The 1687-nt window shown below is 40.4% G+C and overlaps 1 protein-coding gene across 1 annotated transcript in view; it reads left to right on the top strand.

Annotated features, from left to right (window-relative positions):
* The first annotated feature begins 730 nt into the window (after positions 1 to 730).
* LOC112078195 (transmembrane channel-like protein 7) overlaps positions 731 to 1687 on the top strand; it is a 7266-nt gene continuing 6309 nt past the window's right edge. Inside the window, exons 1-2 of the mRNA XM_024144501.1 lie at positions 731 to 929; positions 1337 to 1422. Of these exons, the coding sequence (XP_024000269.1) occupies positions 731 to 929; positions 1337 to 1422 (285 nt within the window). The remainder of the gene's footprint in view (positions 930 to 1336; positions 1423 to 1687) is intronic.

Raw genomic sequence — 1687 nt, 5'->3', positions numbered from 1 at the left:
TACAAACCTGACTCAGTTACACCAGCTCTGTCAGGAGGAATGGGCCAAAATTCACCCAACTTATTGTGGGAAGCTTGTGGAAGGCTACCTGAAACGTTTGACCAAAGTTAAACAATTTAAAGGCAATGCTACCAAATACTAATTGAGTGTATGTAAACTTCTGAACCACTGGGAATGTGATGAAAGAAATAAAAGCTGAAAAATCATTCTCTCTACTATTATTCTGACATTTCACACTCTTAAAATAGTGGTGATCCTAACTGACCTAAGACAGGGAATTTTTACTAGGATTAAATGGCAGGAATTGTGAAAAACTAAGTTTAAATGTATTTGTCTAAGGTGTATGTAAACTTCTGTATGTGACATATACAGAACATAACTATATGTACTTGTTAATACATACATAATCACCTCACATATAGGTTAAGTTTTCCCGAGGCTTTCAGCAATATCTAAAAGGCCTCGGTTGTACACATTTCTACTGCATTGAGCTAAATCATGGTCACATGATAGTCGTGGTAGTTGTAAACAAATCTCCTTTGAAACTAAAATATAACCTCATACACATGGTTATGGGCTTAAAAAACGAAGACCCCTGTACCATGTCACATATAGGACTTGAAATGTATTACATTCTGACATTGCATCCCAATATGTTATTTTTATTTAAATTAATTATGAAATTATGAAAAATATTAAAAACATTCCAGGGCTAGTGTCATTGTTAATTATGTTGCCTTCACATTCACAACATGGCCCTGTGACCCCTGTCTTTGCAGGACACTTTGGCGGTGGTGTCCAGTCCTACTCCATGTTCCTGCGCTTCCTGGTGGTGCTCAACTTCCTGTCGTTTTTGCTGATTGCTGGGTTCATCCTCATCCCCAGTATCGTGTTCAGATCCACCAGTAACATGACAGTGGACGACACTGGTAAGGCCAGCACTGGAGGGTGCATTTTCAAACCAGGCCTATGATTGGTTAAAGGGTGATGGAATTGTAGTGACATTCACTATCTCTATTCCAGTCCAGTCTATTAACATTATTCTGTGTGTCTCCAATATAAAACAATATCTTCTCACTGTTCCCTGTAGCAGTATCATGGCAACAGATCTGCCTTAAGAGGATGGGCTTTTAATTGAATTGAGGGATTGAAACTGCAAATATTGCAGCAGTTGTTACTGGTATTCTCTCATGGGTTTGAGAATGGAGTCCCTAACAAAGTAGCAGGTTATGGAACTGAGGTATTCTGTGCCAAGGCTGCGGTGGGAAACATAATCAAATGTGACCTTGGCTTATCTTCAAACAGCTGAGAATATGTGTGTGTGTGTGTGTCTCAGGTCCAGAGGTGTGTAGGGTCTATGATCCAAATCTTCAAGGTCTGGTGGTGTTTTACCAGTACTTCCTGGACTTACTCTCTGGAACGGTGAGAAAACACAACATGTGTAATCTAGTCCTGTGTACCACTGGTTATAGATATACTGAATACAGCAGAGAGAACAACACTTCTCTGAAGTTCAGTCTGCAAAACCATGCAGCTCTGTTTTCAGTGACCTTGGCCTTTCACACACTTTTGTCTGTCTGTCTGCCTGTGTATGCTGGTGATTCTCTGATCCACCTCTACGCAGACGACACCGTTCTGTATACATCTGGCCCTTCTTTGGACGCTGTGTTAACAAACCTCCAAACGA

The sequence above is a fragment of the Salvelinus sp. IW2-2015 genome, unplaced genomic scaffold, assembly GCF_002910315.2.
Source record: "Salvelinus sp. IW2-2015 unplaced genomic scaffold, ASM291031v2 Un_scaffold5381, whole genome shotgun sequence".
Taxonomy (NCBI): domain Eukaryota; kingdom Metazoa; phylum Chordata; class Actinopteri; order Salmoniformes; family Salmonidae; genus Salvelinus; species Salvelinus sp. IW2-2015.
The sequence above is the reverse complement of the archived record's forward strand: the minus strand, read 5'-3'. Positions and strand labels throughout refer to the sequence as shown.